Source organism: Pezoporus occidentalis, unplaced genomic scaffold (genome assembly GCF_034315485.1).
Source record: "Pezoporus occidentalis ecotype Australia unplaced genomic scaffold, CSIRO_AGI_Poc_V1 ctg455, whole genome shotgun sequence".
Taxonomy (NCBI): domain Eukaryota; kingdom Metazoa; phylum Chordata; class Aves; order Psittaciformes; family Psittacidae; genus Pezoporus; species Pezoporus occidentalis.
The window spans coordinates 29433-46452 of record NW_026915786.1 but is presented as its reverse complement, the minus strand read 5'-3'; the positions used below and the strand labels follow the sequence as shown (position 1 = coordinate 46452).

The following is a 17020-nucleotide window of genomic DNA, read 5'->3' as shown; positions in this document are numbered from 1 at the left end:
AGGGCAGGACAGGCAGCGCAGGGGTGCGGGACAGGCAGGAGGGCAGGGCAGGACAGGCAGCGCGGGGAGGGAGGGGGCTCGCAGGCAGCGCGGGGGGTGCGGGACAGGCAGCAGGGCAGGGCAGGGCAGGACAGGCAGCGCGGGGAGGGGGCTCGCAGGCAGCCTGGCAGGGGCGCCACGAGCGGTGCAGGCAGCCGAGGTTCCGCACACGCAGCCGCAGGTCCACGGGGACAGAGCCCAAGGCAGAGGCAGGCGGACAAGGGGGGCCCACGGACCCCCAGACCCACACACACACCCCCCGCACCCGGCCAGGGCCGTGCGGAGCCTCCCGCAGCGGCAGCGCACCGGGAGCCCGGCACCGCGGCTGCTCCGCAGCCTGCCCCAGCCGGGGATGCAGCCCCGAGCCGCGCGTCGAGACGTCGGGGCACGGCGGCCCGGAGCCCACCGGGGGCTGAGAGTCCCCAGAGGTAACGGGAGCGGGGAACCAGCGGGTTGGACGGGGATAGGGGGGTCCCGCCCTGGGGAGACGCTTGTGGTGCCGGGGCCGGTGGTGGCCGGACGGTGACGGCGCGACCTCTCCCCTTCCCCAGGGATTTGAAACTGGGCCAAGCGGGGATGGAAATGTCATTGTCACAGCACGGGGGCCCAGCTCAGTAACCGCTGCGCTGCGGGGAAGGGAGCGGGACACGGCGGCACCGAGCCCTGCAGCCCGAGAGGGACGGCGCAGCCCTGGTTGGAGGGGGCAGCAGGAGGGCTGTGGGGTTCATCCACGCTCCCACGGGCTGCAGAGGCCACAGGACGATACCTGCGGGCCGGGAGCCACCCCACGACCCGCGTGGGGTTTTTGGGACATCGGCCTTTTGACCAGACTCGGGCCCAATGAGGAGCTGGAGCCACGTGTGAACCTATGCAGACCAGGAAGAAATACATTTTCCTTGCTTTGCTCGCCTCTTGGCTCCTCGTTTTCTTCTTTGGAGGGGACCAACTGCGCCGTTTCACTTTCTTTTCCGAGAGGAAAGCTGAAGCCCAGAGGGATTGGCCCCACTGGACTGATCAGTCCCTCCTCAAAAGCTTTGCAAACCCCGAGGAGCTCCAGAGCGATGGGGATCCCTCAGTGCCCTCACCCCGGGAGCGGCGGGCGGCACAGCTGAGCATCTACAAGAGCAGCAGATGCCGGATGGAAACCTGCTTTGACTTCTCCAGATGTGAGAAGCACGGCTTCAGGGTGTTCACCTACCCCCGGGACAGAGACCAGCCCATCTCAGAGAGTTACAGCAAGATCCTCACCTCCATTGAGCGCTCTCGCTACTACACCCCAAACCCCGAGGAAGCTTGCCTCTTCGTCCTCAGCATCGACACGCTGGACCGCGACCATCTCTCGGGTCAATACATCCATGATGTTGATGAGAAAATCCGTGGCTTCCCGCTTTGGAACAGTGGCCGCAACCACCTCATCTTCAACCTCTACTCGGGCACCTGGCCCAATTACACCGAGGACCTGGGCTTTGACATTGGTCAGGCCATCCTGGCCAAAGCCAGCTTCTACACGGAGAGCTTCAGGCCTGGCTTTGACATCTCCATCCCTCTCTTCCCTAAGGACCACCCGCAGCGTGGTGGGGAGAGGGGGTGGCTGTATCAGGACTCGGTCCCCCCAAAGAAGAAATACCTGCTGGTGTTCAAAGGGAAGCGGTACCTGACCGGCATCGGCTCCGGCACCAGGAATGCGCTGCACCACATCCACAACGGGAAGGACATCATCTCCCTCACCACCTGCAAGCACGGCAAGGACTGGGAGAGGCACAAGGACACGCGCTGCGACAAGGATAACGTCAACTATGAAAAGTGAGTCAGAGGTGGGGTGGGAAAGGGGGTCTGCTGAGGAGGACACCCCACAGGTGCCCCTGCCTCTCTGCTGGGTGCAGCTGTGCCCGTCCGTGGTGGCTGGGTGTCCAGATGTGGGGAGAGAGGAAAGTTTTGGGGTCTCCAGATATAATGAGGGTTTCACAGTGGGGAGGGAGGTGCTGATTGTTCAGGGCTTTCCTGTTCTGTATTAAAGCTTGATTAATCTGGTGAGAGCGGCTCTTATCTGCAGTCACTGCAGCCACCTCTAATATGATTTCCCTTTTCCTAACACTGATGAATGATGCTTTTCTTCACTCCCCTTCCACCCTCCCCTAACATAAACATTTCTCTTGGAGATGAGCCTGAAACATCCCCCCCACTGGTTCCACTAAAACTCCTGCAAAACTGGTGGGTCCTTGGGCATCCCAGTGTGAACAGCCCTGAGATCCCCCCGATATGGAGGGGTGGGGGGACCACTGCATCCCTCCTCACAGATGGGATGGTGTGTGATGGACCTTGGCAGGAGAACGGGGGGGGGAGAGACAAAGCTTTGTGAGTTTGGGGAGCTCCGTGCTGCAGGGACGCACACTGGCTCCTTGCCTCCCTGTCCTGCTGCTTGGGACACGCCACCAGCTGCCCGGTCCAGGGCTGGTAAACACAGATCCCATCCCAACGGTGACAGGCAGGTCCCTGTCCTGCCGCCTGGGGACATCCCACAGCCACCCAGCCAGGGAGCAGATGGGGAGAAGCCGTGTTGGGCATCATCCTCAAAGCGTCTTAGGAGGTGCCAGGAGGTAAAAGTGGAGCCGGGGTGCTCCTGGCGCTGGGATTAGCAGGGGCTTTGGGGCAGCTCGGGCATCACAGGACGGTGGGAGATGCCGTGGGCTGGCAGGACAGGGAGCCCAAGGTCAGCCCCGCAGCATGCCCAGGGTCCGTGGGCTGGGAAATGCCCTTCTGCCCAGCCCAAGTAATCCGCTAACGCTGTTTGAAGTGCGGGGAGATTTGCACCTCTCCCAGGGCGGCTTTAGGCAGCAGATGGGGAACTCGTGGCACAGGACAGCGTGCTTGTGCGTGACCCCGTCTCCACCATCCCGCTTGTGTCCATGGGACACCCGGGCAAAAAGCCCTCAGCATCTTCATTGTGCAGGGTCTGCTCTGCCCGACCTCACACAGGGGTTTATGCCCTCCTGAACCGGGACAAGATGTCCCCAAAGCCAGGCAGGCTGATGATGGGGACAGGCAAAGTGAGACCCCAGCTACCCCATGGGGATGTCCTTGTTTGCCTGGGGCAGTAGGAGCCGGTGCGGTGGAGGGCAGTGTGGGGAGTGGAGGAAGGTCTTGCTGGGAGTCCTCACCCTCCTTGTGCCTTGGGGGGCTGCCTAAAACAAACCAGTTCTGTGCCGGGATAAAGGGTGGCTTGTAGCAGCGCTGCAGCCCGGCCCTGCTGCGGGCTGCCCCAGCTTGAAAGCCATTGGAGCAGGTTGGGAAAAGCTCTCCGGAGCTGATGGCTCCTCGGTGGCACCGTGCCCGGCCAGAGCCACGCAGGGGCCATGGGGGAGTGGGAACGCAGCGGGCGCCTGTCCCAGCTCCTAACAAAACAAGGAAGCCCTGAGTGCGGATTACCCGGAAACCGCAGCGCGTCAGGAGCGAAGTGTTTCCATCGGGAGGTTCTGGCCCCGCAGCCCGGCCGGCGCCAGCCTCCCCACGGTGCCTGCCTGCGAGGGGAGGGTGACCGCGGCCGGGCTGCCCCCCCACCTCCGGCCTCCTCCTGCTGCCAACCCCCCAGCCCAGGAGCTGGGAGCAGTCCCATGGAGGTGCTGGCAGTGACCACAGGGGTTGGGGTCCCCATGAGCAGGTGGCAGCAGGGCGGCCCCAAGGGTGAGCACCGGCAGGGGATGTCGCTGCTGTGGTTTCATGGTGATGGGGGAGATGTCTGGGTCCTCTTTGAGCTGCCCTCACCCTCGTGGCAGGTCACCGAGGCAGGAGCTGAGGTGTTAAGAGGCAGGGTGCACTAATGAGGTTTTCAACATCCATTGGAGACATGGGGGTTTGTTCGTCTGGTGCCAGGTCTTGATTGTAAACCCCTGTGCCTTGGCACTGGGGACAACTTCCCACCTCTCAGGGTGCCAGGATGCTGCAGGGTGCTCCAGCACCCATGGAGGCCACACATCCTCAACCCCCAGGCTAGACCCAGCCTCACATCCGCACCACGGGGACACCCTTGCCCTTGGGGACCAGCACATTTCAAGCAGCACTTTGGCCTCATGCTCACCGCTGGCTGGACCGTGCGCACCCCAGGACCCAGCTGCCCCATCCCTCCCTCCCTCCGTCGCTCCCTCCCCTTGGGCAGAACAGATGGGGTCTGTCCCAGCCTAATATTGGATTTTCCGGCCGGCCGCAGCCGCGCCGCTCCCCACCGGCCGCACAGAAGGAGCTTTCATAGCCCCACGGTGCGAGCGCGGCCGGGGCCGGGGCCGGGGGGGGGCCGCGCTGCCTGCGCCCCGCCGCAGCGCCTCGGGAGGCAGGGCTGGTCCTGCCCGGCAAGTCCGGGCACGGCGCAGGAGCGGCCGCAGTTTCGGGCTTGGGGGTTCAGGCGCCGGCTCTGCGCGTGGTTTCGTTGTGGGTGGGTGGAGGGAGCCCTCAAAGGACACCAGGGTCCGATCCTGACCCCTCCTTTTTCAGCAGTGCGCAGACACATCCCTCCATGACCCAGTGTGCCTCTGCGTCGCTGGCCTGGTGGAACTGAGGCTGTTCGGAGCCAAATCAGCACAGATTGGTCCTAGCGCTGCCCTGGGCTGGCTCCTTCCCCCCCGGCAGGGATGCTCACCCTTGCTGGGTGCAAGCGAGACCCCAGATGCTCACAGGTGAGGCTGAGCCTGACTCTCACCCCATCTCCCATCCCAGGTTTGACTACCAGGAGCTGCTGCACAACTCCACCTTCTGCATTGTGCCCCGGGGCAGGCGCTTGGGCTCATTCCGCTTCTTGGAGGCACTGCAGGTACCACGGGGACAGGGGACGCCCCTCCCTGGGTCCGGGGGCTCTGTCCCAGCCTGTGTGGGTTCTGCCACAGGCTGCCTGCATCCCCGTGCTGTTGAGTGATGGCTGGGAGCTGCCCTTCGCCGAGGCCATCGACTGGGGCAAAGCTGCTGTCGTGGGCAATGAGAGACTGCTCCTGCAGGTACCGCGGCCAGATCCTGCTCCACACCGGACACAAAGCGTCCCCCGGTGTTGATGGCAGTGGTGGAGCCCCCAGCCAATCTTGGGGGTGAAACCTCCTCAGCCCTCCTATGGGCTGGAGGAGAGGGGGTCCCACCCCAACAGCAGCCCTGGAGCATCACTCAGCTCAGGGAAGGGAGTTTTGAACATCTCAGACCCAAAGCCCTTGGGGGTCCTGGGCTAGATCCTGTTCCAGGGAGAGGAGGGGGCAGAGCTGCAGTAGGGCAGTGGCTGAGGGGGGTCCCTTGGGGATGGCACGGAGGTGGCAGAGGCAAGGCAGCCCTGCCAGGGGGCTGGGGGACACTGAGGTGAGAAACAAGCCCCCCCCCTTCCCCGGTGGCACAGATCCCCTCTGCCGTGCGCTGCATCCATCCGGAGCGTGTGCTGGCTTTCCAGCAGCAGACCCAGTTCCTGTGGGATGCATACTTCTCCTCTGTGGACAAGATTGTGCACACCACACTGGAGGTGAGCCCCCGCCTTCGAACTTCTCCCCCCCCCCTAGCCCCCGGGGTCACAGTCGGGGTGCTGGGAGCATCTCTCCGGCCTCTGTCAGATCATCAAGGACCGGCTGCTTCAGCACCGCTCCCGTTCGCGCTTCCTCTGGAACACGCTGCCCGGGGGGCTCCTGGCCCTGCCCGACTTCTCCACACACCTCGGGGACTTCCCCTTCTACCACCTGCAGCGCGGTAGGAGCCTGCCTGCCCCAGCCGAGCGCGGCAGACCCAGTGCACGGCGCAGCGCTCACCCTCTGCCTGCCTTTTACAGGGTCCAGCCCCTCCAAGAAGTTCACGGCTTTCATCCGAGCCACCTCGATGGCGGGGTCCCTCTCCCAGCCCATGCTCAGGCTCATCCAAGCCGTGTCTGGATCCCAGTACTGCGCCCAGGTACGGGAGCTGAGCCCTGCACCGCTCCCGAGGATGCGGCAGGAGGGATGGGGCAGGGTCCTGTGGGCTGGGAAGGGTGCGGGTGTGTTGGGGGTGTGAGGGGGGTCTGGGGTGGATGCGGGACCACCCGGGGTTTATTCCGGTCCGAGGTGCCATGAGATGGTTTTGGGGTGCGGAGGGGCTGGAGCAGGTCCTGCTGCAGGGCTGGGGGGGTCTCAACCGCGGCCACCAATGCACCGTGATGGGTCAGCCCAGCCAGACACCCCGGGCACGCTGGTCCTCCCCCTGCAGATCCTGGTGCTGTGGAGCAGTGAAAAGCCGTCACCGCCGAGTGGGAAATGGCCCCAGACCGCTGTGCCTCTGACTGTCATCCAGGGCAGGAGCAAGGTGAGAAGAGCTGGGATGATGGCAGGGAGCCGGGACATGGTCAAGGAGCTGGAGCAGCCACCCCGCGGCACATCCCAACCTGCCTCCTCTCCCTAGGTCAGTGACCGCTTCTTCCCCTATGCAGCCATCCAGACGGACGCTGTGCTGAGCCTGGACGAGCACACCAGCCTCTCAACCAGTGAGGTGAGGCTGTGGATGCTCAGCAGTCACCACGAGGCTGGCAGGGGGCTGTGTCTGCTGTGTCCATGTCCCCCTGCCCAGGGCACACCTCTAGGGGTGAGCTCCCTCCCACAGGTCCCTGCAGGGAAGTGAGAGCCTCCCCCCGTCCCGTGCCAGGTAGACTTTGCCTTCGTGGTGTGGCGCAGCTTCCCTGAGCGCATCGTGGGCTTCCCTGCACAGAGCCACTTCTGGGATGATGAGCAAAGGCGCTGGGGCTACACCTCCAAGTGGACCAACGAGCTCTCCATCGTCCTCACCACCGCTGCCTTCTATCACAGGTACCCAGCTGTGGAAGGGTGCTGGTGCTGGAGGGCTTGGCTGCATCCTGCCCCCTCCCTCTCCCTTCCCAGGTATTATCACAGCCTCTTCACCGAGTACCTGCCGGCGGGGCTGCGGGAGCTGGTGGACGGCCTGGCCGCCTGCGAGGACATCCTGATGAACATCCTCGTGGCCGCTGTCACCAAGCTGCCGCCCATTAAGGTGGCCCAGAGGAAGCAGCACAAGGAGGCAGTGCCCCAGCAGGTAGGGCATGAGGATGGGGATGCAGGGACGCCCCTGGCAGGGGAGCAGAGGCCCTCACCCCCATGGTCTCCTGCTGCCAAGGGGCAGGGCACAGCTGGTGGCCAGCATCTCTCCCATCAGCAGGACTGCCTGGACCAGTTGGTGGACTGGTTTGGCTACATGCCCCTCGTGTCCTCCCAGCTGCGCCTCGACCCCGTCCTCTTCAAGGACCAGGTCTCCATCCTGCGCAAGAGATACCCACACTTGGATAAACCCTGAGGGCTGCTGGGGATTTGGGTTGGCTCCGGGTGGCCCATTCCTGGCACATGGAGCCCTCCCAGAGCAGTTGGTTACTGCTGACGGGGTTTTAACCGTTATTGGGTTTTACCAATGCAATAAAGGTGGGTGGAGAGGTGGAGGCTTGGCGGTGGCTGTGGGATTTGGGGAGTGGGCTGTACCCACTGGGAGCACTGATGTGTCGATGCACCCATGCTTCTACTGTTGGCACCCATCCGGGCACCCTGGGAATATCCTGTGGCCTCCCAGCCCTCAGCCCCTGGGAAGGGCGAGTCCTTTGGATTCCTGAGGGCAAACAGAGCGATAAGAGGTGAGAGCAGAGCACATGCGTTCTCCCTCCCCCAGGCTGGGATGGTTCCCCCCACAGCTCCAGGCACCCCATTGCCTTACAGCGCTGCCCAAAGAAGGGAGAAAGGGTTGTTTGAGCTGCCTTTGCCCTGCTGAACAGGAACGGGGAAGACAAAACCTGCTGGCCTCCCTGCGGCTGTGGGGCTTCCCTCTTGCCTTTGCTCCTAGCAGACACCCGAGATAACGCCCCGATGGTGCCAGACCCAACATCCCCCCACCTGCACACCCAGCCCTGTGCTGCAGTTTATTTGCCGCCGTCAGAAGCCCCGCTCGGGACACAAGGGGGCTGCGGGAGGCTCAGTCGCGGGGCGGCTGGCACTCCCGGCAGTCCTGCATCTCCTCAGAGTAGTTCTCCACCTGGATGGTGGTGGTGTGGAAGTGGAAGGTGCCCTGCAGCCGGGAACTGGCCTCCTCCAGCACTTCCTGCGCGCTGGCACCGGCATCTGCGAGGAGCAGGGGAGGGGATGTTGGCGTGCGGGTGAGCCCCGGCTCCATCCCCAGGGCACGATACTCACTGATGGCGACGTGCACCGAGAGCAGCGGCTGTGCTGCTGTCAGCGCCCAGATGTGGAGGCTGTGCACGGCCTCCACCCCCTGCACCGCCAGCAGAGCCTCCCGCACGGCGTTGAAGTCGATCCCTTTGGGGGTGCCTGGGGAGGAAGAGCCCTGAGCGCTGGAGGGAGAGGAGCCATGGCACCCAGGGGCAGCCCTGCAGCCCAGACCCCCGCACTGGGTCCCTACCTTCCATGAGGACAAGGAGGACATCACGGAGGATGGACAGCGTTGTCCCAAGCACCAGTGCAGAGAAGAGGAAGGTGCAGGCAGGATCCACGTACTTGTACTCGGGCTGGAAGGGGTGGGAGAGGGTGAGGCCCCTCTGGCACCATCACCTCATCCCAAATCCCCACTGGCACCTCAGGCCTGGCTGAGGATGCTCTCCCTGTGTCCCCAGCACCCCCTTTGCCCCCAGTAGCCACCCAGACCTTAAAAAAGATGATGTAGGATGCTATGAGGACGCCAACGCTCTGCAGCAGGTCCCCCAAGACATGGACAAAGGCAGCGCGGACACTGGTGTTGGGCTGCTCACCGGCTGCCCCATGGCTGTGATGGTGCCCAGTCTGGTGCAGAGCCACCCCCATCCTGCGGGCAGGACAGCAGTGACACCCCTGGGGGCACTGGGCACAGGGTTGGGGACCGGGGGGCGAGAGCTGGCCATACATACACGATATTGACGGCCACGGCGCAGGCGGAGGTGATGAGCATCACACCACCCTCGATGTCGTAGTCATTCGAGAGCAGGCGCTGGGCCGCCAGGTAGACCAGGACACCCGTCACCACCCAGGTGGAGAGCACGGAGACCAGGGCCCCCAGGATCTCTGCAGAGAGCCCCCCTCATTGCTGCTTCGCTGCCACCCAAGCCTGAGCACGTTCCTGGCCCAGGCAGTACCAGGGCTTGGGGTGAGCACCCAGCACCCATCCCTGGGGTTGCTCCCTGCCCATATGCGTGGTGCAGGGGCTTTGCCAGGGCTTCCTATGCCCCCAGGGCTCCCCTTAGGATGGGCACCCAGGGGTGCTCCCTGGGGTCTGCGGGAGCTGGACGGCAGCCCAGGGGTGCTGCTGCCCCGTTACCTGCCCGGTGCCAGCCAAAGTTCATGGTTTTGGTGGGGGGGCGTGAGGACACCCAGAGCGCGAAGAGGCTGATCATGATGCTGGCAAAGTCCGTCAGGAGGTGCGCTGCGTCCGTCAGGATGGCCAGGCTGTGCGCCAGGTACCCGCCTGTGGAGAAGGGGCCGTGGGGACACTGGGTTGGAAGTGGGGGGGATCCCACCCCACCCTGAGCTGGGCACAGATCAGGTCACCGCAGGCTCCAGTGGAGGGGGCCCACTGGGATGCTTCACCCCCTGAAAAGCAAACGGGGGCCCTGCCTGCGGGGAATGGGAGCAAGAGGTGCTGCAGGCAGGCAGAGGGTGAGCCCCTTGGTGACCCCCCCCGCGAGCAGACCCTGCGGCCACCACTCACCCACAGCCTCCCCAGCCATGAAGAGGAGGCAGATGCCAGCGGCCAGGTAGAGCCTCCTGCGTGCCTGCTGCTGCTGGCCGCGGGGACCGGCGGCCCCCCGCCTGTGGCAGTGCAGGCTGTGCCGCTGCCCCAGCTCCAGCGCGGGGCCCTGGCCCTGCACCGAGCCGAGCCCGTCCTCATGCGCGGCCCCCAGGTAGGACCTGCTGCGGGAGGGGGGCTCAGGGCGCGGGCGGTGCGGGGGACCCCGGCCCCGCTCCCCGCCGGAGCCCGCAGGGACCCCGTCTGCAGCCCCGCACCGGGTCCCGGCCGCCCCTTACCCGCCTGCCCCGGGGCTCAGCAGGTGCCGCTCCTCCTCGGGCGCTGCCATGGTCCTGCGGTGCGGGTGACCGCGAGTGTGGCTCGTGTGGAGCGGCGGGGTCCCGTGTGCAGAGGAGGCCGGAGCAGGGAGGGCACGGCCGGGCCGGCCGCAAGGCGGCTGCAGCGCTCGCCCCGCACCCGGAGCGCTGGACCCGCTGCGGGCACCCCTCAGGAGCCAGGCACCGGGGCATGGGCGCAGCCCCGAGGCAAGGGGAGGATGGAGCGTCCCCCGGGGCCCCCCCTCCAAAGGCACCCGGTGACCCCCTCCCTGCTCCGCCGGCTCATGTCCAGCCATGTCACCCCCCCCCCCCGCAGTGACCCTGCCCTGGTGAGGAGCACCATTTCCCCTGGGGCTGACTGCACAGCTTTGGATGCTGCCTCAGTCTCTGCTTGGCCAGGTGCCGAGCAGGAAACCGGCAGCTCAGTGCCAAGGCTATCCCCATGTTGCTGGGGGACTGGCACAGCCCAGGGCATCCTCAGTCCTCTGCCATGTCCGCAAGCCTGGGCAAGCACTGGTCCGGGGCACCCCATCAGTAGGAGATAAATCCTGCCTGTGACACCCCTGGGCAGGCAGCCAGCACTGACGGAGGAGCTAATGAGTATGAAAATGAAGTGCTGGACCAGGAAGCATCCCCCTGCTGTGCCGGGTGCTGGCAGGGGCACCAGCAATGGCACGGGCTTGTCAAACCCACCTGCATCCTCAGTGCTCATCAAGCCAAGAACAAGAGGCGAAGCAAACAGACGCACCCAAAACACCAGTTTTCTTTACAAAGTACACAAAATTTAAATCTATGACAATTATATACAAAACAAGGAAGATACAAAACGTGCGGAATTGTCCTGTTTGCACCCGTATAGAAAAGTGTCCTGTGCTGAAGCAGGTGCTGGCTTGTGAGGCCACCAGACCCCATGGTGCTTCCCCTGTGTCCCGAGTCCCGTCGGCGGACATCCTGCACCCGCGACGTTCCTCCCGTGCTGCCAACGCCACTGCGGCTACTGGGGAGCTATAAGGGGAAGGAATGGAGGGATCAAAGGGGGTCCCATCCCCCCAGAGCTCCCCCATAGGTTCTTGAGGGTCCTGGGAAGGGGAGGTCAGCTGTGCCACCTCTTACCCATCACTGTTCTTTCGGGTGCCGCATCCTCTTCCACCTCTTCTTCCTCCCCATCAAAGTACTCCTCGTCTTCCTCAGCTGCAAACAAGTGGCCAAATGTCACCATAGAGCCCCTGGGAAAGGCAATGGGTGCCATCAGGGTGCTGGTAAAGGGGCATTGGGGTTGAGGACTGATTTACCAGAGTCGAAGTCCAAGGTGCGGACTGCTTCGGCGAGGTGCTCCAGGCTCACCGAGAAGGCATCCATGTTCTCATAGCCCTGCTCAATCTTGCCCAGCCTGTCACCCTTGGAGGCCTCCACGATCCTGGGCAGGGAGAACAGGGCCATGTCCCACCCTGCCCCTTGCCAAGCAGGGCGACCACAGGGGCTGGAGCATCCTCACACTTGCCACCCGGGTACCACTGGCAAAGCCCCCCCCCTGCAGCCGAACCCTGCCCAGCTGCAGGGCTGAGCATCACCAAACTGAGCCCAGTTTGGGCACTTACGTTTTAATGAGCTGCTTGGCGTTCTGTGGGGAGCAAGAGGAGAGCAGAGTGAAGCCACGTGGCAGCCACTGGGACATCCCCGAGCCATTGGGACCCCATGGGGGCACCAGCAGGGAGGTTTGGGGGTCTCACCATGAGGAAGGCAGCTCCCCCTGTCTCCTCCATGGCCTGCACAGCCGTCTCCACCAGCCGACTTGACTTCTCCAGCTGCTCCTTGTACTGGAGGATGAGGCCCTGGACGAAGCCCGTCTTGTGGCGCTGCTCACGGGTGATGCGCTGCAGCAGCTCCGACTTCTTCTCCTCCAGCAGCGCTGCCAGGGTGTCGAAGCGAGTGCACAGCTCCCGCTTGGCCGCCTCGCTGTTCTCCTGCGGGGACAAGGGGTGAGGGATGCCACCTGTGTCCCTCGGCACCGGCAGCATCCCAGAGGCTTGCCTAGTCCGTGGGCTCCAGTCCCCTCCCAGCCAACCCAAATGGGCTGAGGTTTCACCCCTGCGTTTCGGAGGGCTCCTTTTCTCCCTTTCCTCACCTCGGTGCTCTGGCACGAGTCCTCCAGCTGGGAGATGATTGTCTGGATCCGGTCGTTCCCCGCCACCAGCATGGAGATGCAGTTGTTCAGCTCGGTCTGGGCAGGGATGGATGGACAGAAACAGCTTGAACCCCAGTGGGGATGGGGACATGCCCAGCCCCAGCTCTGCTCCCCCCACATCTCCCACAGGCCACGACCACTCTAAATATAGGCTGTCTCCTGGGCAAAGTCACACGGGGGCTATTAATACCGCGTGAGCAGGTCCCAGTGCTATTTGTGGCTGCCCCAGCTCAGCACATTGCCATGGGACAAGCTGTGTTCCCTGCATCCCCCCTCGACTCCCCCCACGGCACCTTCTGGCCCTGGAAGACGGTTTGCAGCGGGGCAACTTCGCAGTCTTTGTGGGCACCGAAGACTTTGCACATGGAGCACGTGGGGACCTCACAAGTGATGCAATAGATGTTTATGCGCTCGTCTTCATGCTCCTTGCACATGGGGTGCTCCCCCTTCTTCAGTGGCCTGCTGGAGAGAGCAGCGCAGCCACGGTGACACCCCCGCCATGGTGATATCCCCACTGGGGTGACATCCCCACTGTAGTCACATCCCTGCGCGATGACGTCCCGCCCCATCTCTCCGTCGTCCCCACTGTGGTGACATCCCCACTGATGCTGCACGGCCACCCCAAAGCCAGGTCCCCAGGGAAGAGGACAGATCCTGGCATAACCCCACACTTGCTCCATCAGGAGCCACCGACCTCCGTGCTTCCCTAAGCCCCAGGCCCGGTGAGTCCCAGTTTAAACCAGTGTGGCACTGGGCACAGCAGCAGCCGGCAGCAGTGAGCGGGGGGGGGTCCTGGGGCCCCGCTCCGGGCGTGCTGCACAAGTGTCTAATTTTAGCCTTGGGCTGCAGGGGTTGATTGTTGTCACTCAACATGTGAGTGGGGTGGGGGCACCAAGAAACCCGTGTGTGTGTGTGCAGCCAATGCCTGCAGCTAAAGTGTCCCCTCTGCAGCAAGGGGGGACATGGGGACAAGCTAAGCCGCAGAAGAAACCAGAGGCCAGCCCAGCGACCCCCCCAGCAGGCGCAGACACCTGCTCTGTGCCATCGTCCCCATGGCTCTCAAACAATATTTACAGCGGTTCAGGGAGCTTGGCAGGGGCCCCTGCTCCACCTTGAGATCCTGTGACCCCCCTTCCCCCCCCCCCCGAGCCCTTTTACTGAATGGGCCCCCCCCAAACTGTCCCCCTGCCCCTTATCAGCCAGCAGCACCCGCTGTCATGCACAGAGCTTGGATTTGTCCCCCACACCTCCTCCCTCCCACCAAACACCTCAGCCACAGAGCGCAGCAGGGGCAGAGCCTGCCAGGGACCCACTGCTCCCTAGAGCTGCCCAGAGACCCAAACCCCACAGGACAGGGGGAGGAGGATTTGGGTTGGGGGAGGAGGATTTGGGTCAAGAGGAGGAAGATTTGGGTCAGGGACCACTGGGCCAGCAGAAAATCTCTCCCCTACAGTTTCTCTCCTGTAGTCCCAACCATGGTGCTGGGGGTCGGGAACTGGGCATCCCCCACGTCCCTGAGTCCCCATCTCCCTGTGTCCCCACTGGGGCAAGGCACAGGCAGACAGCCACAGCCACCCCGTGCCTACCTGGAGCACTCCTGCTTGTAGATGTCGATGATGTTCTCCACCAGCAGGTTCCTCTGCAGCCCATAGACACCGTGACGGTCCAGCAGCACCTCATGGCGGCACGACGGGCACCGGAACCGGCCCCCCGAAATCACACTGCCCCGGCTCTGCCAGTACGGGTTGGCAGCCTGCGAGATGCACATTGGGGCGTCCATGAGCATCCCCACAGCACCGCGAGCATCCCCACAGCACCACGGCACCCACCCAGGCTGGGGTGGGGGGAAAGGGCTCAGGCACCCTCCTCTCACCTGGAAGACGTCGTTGGCACACTTGCGGCAGAGGTTGTGCTGGCAGGGCAGGATCACCACGGGTTTGCTGAACATCTCCAGGCAGATGGGGCAGATGAGCTGCTTCTCCAGGCTCTCCATGGGGCTGCCATCCCGCAGGATGCCGGCTTGGAAATCCATCGGCACAGTGGTGGCTGCTCTCGCCCGCGCTCGGCTGTCGGTAGCGCCCCTCGTCCCGATATTTATAAGTGACTTCCCGGTCACGCCAGCGCCGGGTCGGGTGTCCAGGGAAGCATCAGCACCTGTCACATGGGACTGAGCCATCGGGATGCCACCGGGCGGTAAACAAGCAGGGGACAGGCTGTACGGGAGGCCCTGCCTGCCTGCGGCTGCTGGCAAACCCACCCCAGAGCGCAGGGTAAATGGGGCCAGGCTTGGCTGCACATCCCCGGGGGCAGTAGGGCCGGATCTTGGGAGTGGGGGTGGAGGCAAGAAGGGGTGAGCAACAGCCCTGTGGTCATTAAGACGTTGTGAGGGTGCCAGGAATGGCACAGAGCTGGGCCAGCGGCAGCAAGGGATGACTTATACAGAGCATCCCCAAAATGCGACCACTCCTTGGGTGCAAAAGCAGCCTCATCACGGTGCTGAGGCTGTGCTTGGAGGAGAAAGGCAGCACCGGGGAGATGCAGACCCCATGCCTGGCACATGCACCAGGTTCCCCCCTTCCTACCCCAGGCAGGGATTGGGGGGGCTCTTCTGTATTCCCTGTATCCTTCTATATTCTTCTGTATTATGCAGAGGGAGCTACAGGATGCCCCCATGCGCTGCCATACCGCAGCCGGCCCCTCTGCTTGAGTGCATACACAGCCCCTCAGGACCAGCACCCGGTGCACATGGCTGCTGCAGCAGTAAACAAGGGGTCGTGCCAAATGCCAGCGCCGGCCCACAGGAGACCTGTAAATACCCTGCATGAGGAGCCACGGGTGTTCTGCTGTTGCCTCTGGGTCATGCCGAGGGGGGGAGAGGGTGATGAGGGGTGGTGGCTGCTGCTGCACCTACAGCAGGCAGGAGGGAACGGGTGCTGGGGTGCATGAGTGCATGGGTACATGGGTGCATGGGTACAAGGAAGCAAGGGGAGATGGGTGCACAGCTGCATGAGTACATAGGGATCATGGGTGCACGGGTGTAGGGGTTCATGGGTGCAGGATGCATGGGTACACGGATGCACAGGTACACGAGTGCAGGGTCCATAAGTACATAGGTGCAGGTGTGCAGCGATGCACGGGTGCAGGGGTTCATGGGTGCAAGGTACACAAGTGCCTGGGTGCACAGAGCCTGTTTTGGCTGCAGGCAGCCCCCTCCCAGGGCAGGGCAGCCCCGCAGTTGTTTTGGGTGCTCCTTCCGGGCAGGCTCACGTGTCATCAAGTGACTGCGCTGGGACCAGCCAAGCACATCTTGCAAAACTGTCCCCATTTCAGCACTTGGAGCTCTTCCAGGGAGGAGCTGGCACGCAAACAGAGCTGGCAGACACTTGGCATGGCACTGTGGGAGCTGGCTGCTGACTACAGCCGGGAATGGGGCACCCGTATGTGCACCCATCCCCACACCCACGAGCTGGCCCTGCCAGGGGGTGGCATCGATTAACTGCTTCTGGACTCAGTTAAGGGGATTCATTGTAATGGAGGGGTTGTGATGTCCTAATCAGTTTTCGGAAGCCATAGGGGGCTTGTTGGCCCCTAATTGCCTTGGGGCAGCTTAGGGGCCTGAAAACTGATCAGCACCAGGCTTGTTCCCAATGGACCAGGGAGAATGGGAGCATGATGTTCCAGTGGGAGCGTATCTGAACGGATTCCACTTGGCTCCCACAGGGCTCCCAGCAGTGGATGATGGCCCCGGCTTCTCCCCCGGTGATAGCTGCGTGATGAAGGGGTGGAGGAGACAGCGGGGCCATGGCAGCAGCGCTGCACCCCCAATTCCTGTTCATGGGGTGCAGTCACAGCCTGCGGAGGAAGGGACTGAGGTAGAGAGAGGGGACAGAGTGTGACAGAGCGGGATAGAGCAGGACAGAGTGGGACAGAGCGGGATAGAGCAGGACAGAGTGTGACAGAGCGGGATAGAGCAGGACAGAGTGGGACAGAGCGGGATAGAGCAGGACAGAGTGGGACAGAGCGGGATAGAGAGGGATGGAGAGGGACGGAGCGGGTGGGTGCAGGATGGAGTGGGACAGAGCGGGATAGAGAAGGACGGAGCGGGATAGAGTGGGATGGAGCGGGATGGAGTGTGATGGAGAGGGACAGAGCGGGATGGAGCGGGACGGAGCGGGACAGAGCGGGATAGAGTGGGATAGAGTGGGATGGAGAGGGACGGAGCAGGATAGAGTGGGATGGAGCGGGATGGAGTGTGATGGAGAGGGACAGAGCGGAATAGAGCGGGATAGAGCGGGATAAAGTGGGATGGAGCGGGATAGAGAGGGACGGGGCGGGATAGAGAGGAATAGAGCGGGATAAAGTGGGATGGAGCGGGACAGAGCAGGATAGAGCGGGACGGTGCGGGACGAAGCGGGATAAAGCGGGATGGAGTGGAACAGACCGGGATGGAGCGGGATAAAGTGGGATGGAGCGGGACAGAGCGGGATAGAGCGGGACAGAGCGGGATAGAGAGGGACGGAGCGGGACAGAGCGGGATAGAGAGGGACGGAGCGGGATAAAGAGGAATAGAGTGGGATGAAGCGGGATAGAGCAGGATAGAGCGGGACGGTGCGGGACGAAGCCGGATAAAGCGGGATGGAGCGGGATAAAGCGGGACCCCGCGAACCCCCGCGCCGGGCAGCCTGGGGCCGGGCGTAACCGAACCGCGTCGGACCGCACAGACCAATCAGAAGGCGCAGCGGAGGCGCGGGGGCGTGGCCCGCGC

The 17020-nt window shown here is 63.6% G+C and overlaps 3 protein-coding genes across 14 annotated transcripts; 1 reads left to right on the top strand and 2 right to left on the bottom strand.

Moving 5' to 3' along the window:
* Window positions 1-348: 348 nt before the first annotated feature.
* EXTL1 (exostosin like glycosyltransferase 1) lies at window positions 349-7796 on the top strand. Of its 8 annotated transcripts, none has more exons than XR_009967910.1 (12): window positions 349-467; window positions 591-1842; window positions 4747-4840; window positions 4914-5021; window positions 5405-5524; window positions 5613-5745; window positions 5825-5943; window positions 6235-6330; window positions 6427-6513; window positions 6671-6827; window positions 6900-7071; window positions 7252-7468. XR_009967910.1 is itself a non-coding variant. In XM_062635491.1 (12 exons), the coding sequence occupies exons 2-12, from the start codon at window positions 908-910 to the stop codon at window positions 7789-7791; spliced, it is 2124 nt and encodes a 707-aa protein (XP_062491475.1). In that variant the 5' UTR covers window positions 349-467; window positions 591-907; the 3' UTR covers window positions 7792-7796. The 8 variants fall into 8 exon arrangements, 5 of the variants coding, with proteins under 5 accessions (XP_062491475.1, XP_062491476.1, XP_062491474.1 ...); XR_009967912.1 differs by having other exon boundaries at window positions 7192-7325; XR_009967911.1 differs by having other exon boundaries at window positions 7153-7289.
* Window positions 7797-7918: 122 nt separating this feature from the next.
* Window positions 7919-10196, bottom strand: SLC30A2 (solute carrier family 30 member 2). Of its 4 annotated transcripts, none has more exons than XM_062635498.1 (8): window positions 10032-10190; window positions 9715-9917; window positions 9325-9471; window positions 8918-9071; window positions 8679-8835; window positions 8437-8542; window positions 8211-8345; window positions 7919-8138 (listed from the first exon to the last, which is right to left on the bottom strand). In XM_062635498.1, the coding sequence occupies exons 1-8, from the start codon at window positions 10079-10081 to the stop codon at window positions 7993-7995; spliced, it is 1098 nt and encodes a 365-aa protein (XP_062491482.1). In that variant the 5' UTR covers window positions 10082-10190; the 3' UTR covers window positions 7919-7992. The 4 variants fall into 4 exon arrangements, with proteins under 4 accessions (XP_062491482.1, XP_062491483.1, XP_062491480.1 ...); XM_062635499.1 differs by having other exon boundaries at window positions 9715-9914; XM_062635496.1 differs by having other exon boundaries at window positions 7919-8345; window positions 10032-10196.
* Window positions 10197-10830: 634 nt separating this feature from the next.
* TRIM63 (tripartite motif containing 63) lies at window positions 10831-14340 on the bottom strand. Of its 2 annotated transcripts, none has more exons than XM_062635493.1 (9): window positions 14129-14340; window positions 13842-14008; window positions 12549-12717; window positions 12196-12291; window positions 11801-12034; window positions 11669-11691; window positions 11363-11487; window positions 11184-11261; window positions 10831-11075 (listed from the first exon to the last, which is right to left on the bottom strand). In XM_062635493.1, the coding sequence occupies exons 1-9, from the start codon at window positions 14285-14287 to the stop codon at window positions 11065-11067; spliced, it is 1062 nt and encodes a 353-aa protein (XP_062491477.1). In that variant the 5' UTR covers window positions 14288-14340; the 3' UTR covers window positions 10831-11064. The 2 variants fall into 2 exon arrangements, with proteins under 2 accessions (XP_062491477.1, XP_062491479.1); XM_062635495.1 differs by having other exon boundaries at window positions 12549-12714.
* Window positions 14341-17020: the final 2680 nt, after the last annotated feature.